General features: G+C 39.2%; 1 protein-coding gene across 1 annotated transcript; it reads right to left on the bottom strand.

Moving 5' to 3' along the window:
- Positions 1 to 486: 486 nt before the first annotated feature.
- Positions 487 to 1045, bottom strand: LOC146906838 (uncharacterized). Its single transcript, XM_085728971.1, has 2 exons — positions 613 to 1045; positions 487 to 527 (listed from the first exon to the last, which is right to left on the bottom strand). Exons 1-2 carry the CDS (start codon positions 1043 to 1045, stop codon positions 487 to 489), a joined length of 474 nt encoding a protein of 157 aa, XP_085585097.1.
- Positions 1046 to 1484: the final 439 nt, after the last annotated feature.

The following is a 1484-nucleotide window of genomic DNA, read 5'->3' as shown; positions in this document are numbered from 1 at the left end:
AATTAATCTCATAAATTCCATTCGTTCAACAACATCATTACCTTTGTTCATCACCATAATTCCATCATAAATAACACATCATAATAACTGAATCATCATGAATTAAACACCCTAAAGTGGTAGGAATCTCCCCCTTACCTAGACTCCTTTGAAAACTCTGGTTTTGGCTTGACCTTGTTGCACTAGGGTTTTCTCTACCTCCGCTCCTCTCTTCTATTCCTTTTCACGTTCAGTAGATAATGAGAACTCTGATTGTTATTTCTCTATTTATACTTGGGCTAGCCTCCTACTATTATTCTACTTATTTTTATTTCCTATTATTTTTACTCCTCCCTCCCCCACTTAATTATTTACTTCTATTCGGCACCTCCCCCTTTTCCTATATAATTTTTATTTATTTGTTTTCTTCCTCAACTTGATGATCCTCCTAGTACGTCATTAACCATCATAATCTATTCTCTCATATTCAACATAAATTTTTAAACATCATAACATCAATTTAATCTTAAACTCGAGAATTTCTCTAACTAGCATAATTCAACAATTAAATATAAATTTTCAGAGTGTTACAACTCTCCCCCACTTAAACAATTTTCGTCCTCGAAAATTTACTTGAAGGAAATAACTCCGGATAGGATTCTTTCATCCGACTCTCCAGCTCCCATGTTACGCTTCCTCCGGCTGGCCCTCCCCATGTCACCTTTACCAATGCAATTTCCTTGCCCCTCAAAACCTTCACCTCCCTATCTTCTATTTTCAAAGGTAATGCTTCAACAGTCAGATTGTCCCTCACGTGTAACTCATCCATTTGGATTATGTGAGACGGGTCATGAACATACTTCCTAAGTTGAGACACATGGAACACTTCATAAAGATTTGAAAGTGACGGTGGTAGAGCAACTTGGTAGGCCACCTCACCAACCTTCTTTGTAATCTGATAAGGGCCAATGAAACGTGGAGTAAGTTTCTTAGACTTCAAAGCACGTCCAACGCCTGTCACCGGAGTGACTCTTAAAAACACATGATCCCCTTCCTGAAACTCCATGTTTTCCTTCACTTATCATGATAGCTCTTCTCTCTACTTTGCGATGCTTTCATTCTCTCTCGAATCATTTTAACTTTTTCTTTCATCTGCTGAACAATCTCCGGTCCCAACACTGCACTCTCACTAGACTCGTACCAACACAAAGGTGTTCGACATCTCCTACCACACAACGCCTCAAATGGTGCCATCCCAATACTAGAATGGAAACTGTTGTTATAAGTAAACTCAATTAATGGCAAGTAAGCATCCCAACTCCCTCCTTGTTCCAGCACACATGCTCTTAACAAATCTTCCAATGATTGGATGGTTCTTTCGGTCTGACCATCAGTTTGCGGGTGATATGCAGAACTCAGTTTTAACTTAGTTCCCAAAGCACTTTGCAAACTTCCCCAAAACCTTGATGTGAACCTTGGATCCCTATCCGAAACAATACTCGAAG

Source organism: Medicago sativa, chromosome 7, assembly GCF_051527215.1.
Source record: "Medicago sativa cultivar Bolivia chromosome 7, Bolivia_mono, whole genome shotgun sequence".
In the NCBI taxonomy this organism is placed as follows: Eukaryota; Viridiplantae; Streptophyta; class Magnoliopsida; order Fabales; family Fabaceae; genus Medicago; species Medicago sativa.
Note: the sequence above shows the minus strand (reverse complement) of the source record. Positions and strands in the feature narration are given on the sequence as shown.

Bases quoted from the DNA above. Each gene is read 5' to 3' on its own strand.
- LOC146906838 (XM_085728971.1), bottom strand. From the start codon at position 1,045: ATGGAGTTTCAGGAAGGGGATCATGTGTTTTTAAGAGTCACTCCGGTG. The intron at 528-612 runs GTAAATTTTCGA...GAATTATGCTAG, and splicing joins TCCGGAGTTATTTCCTTCAA to TTAGAGAAATTCTCGAGTTT.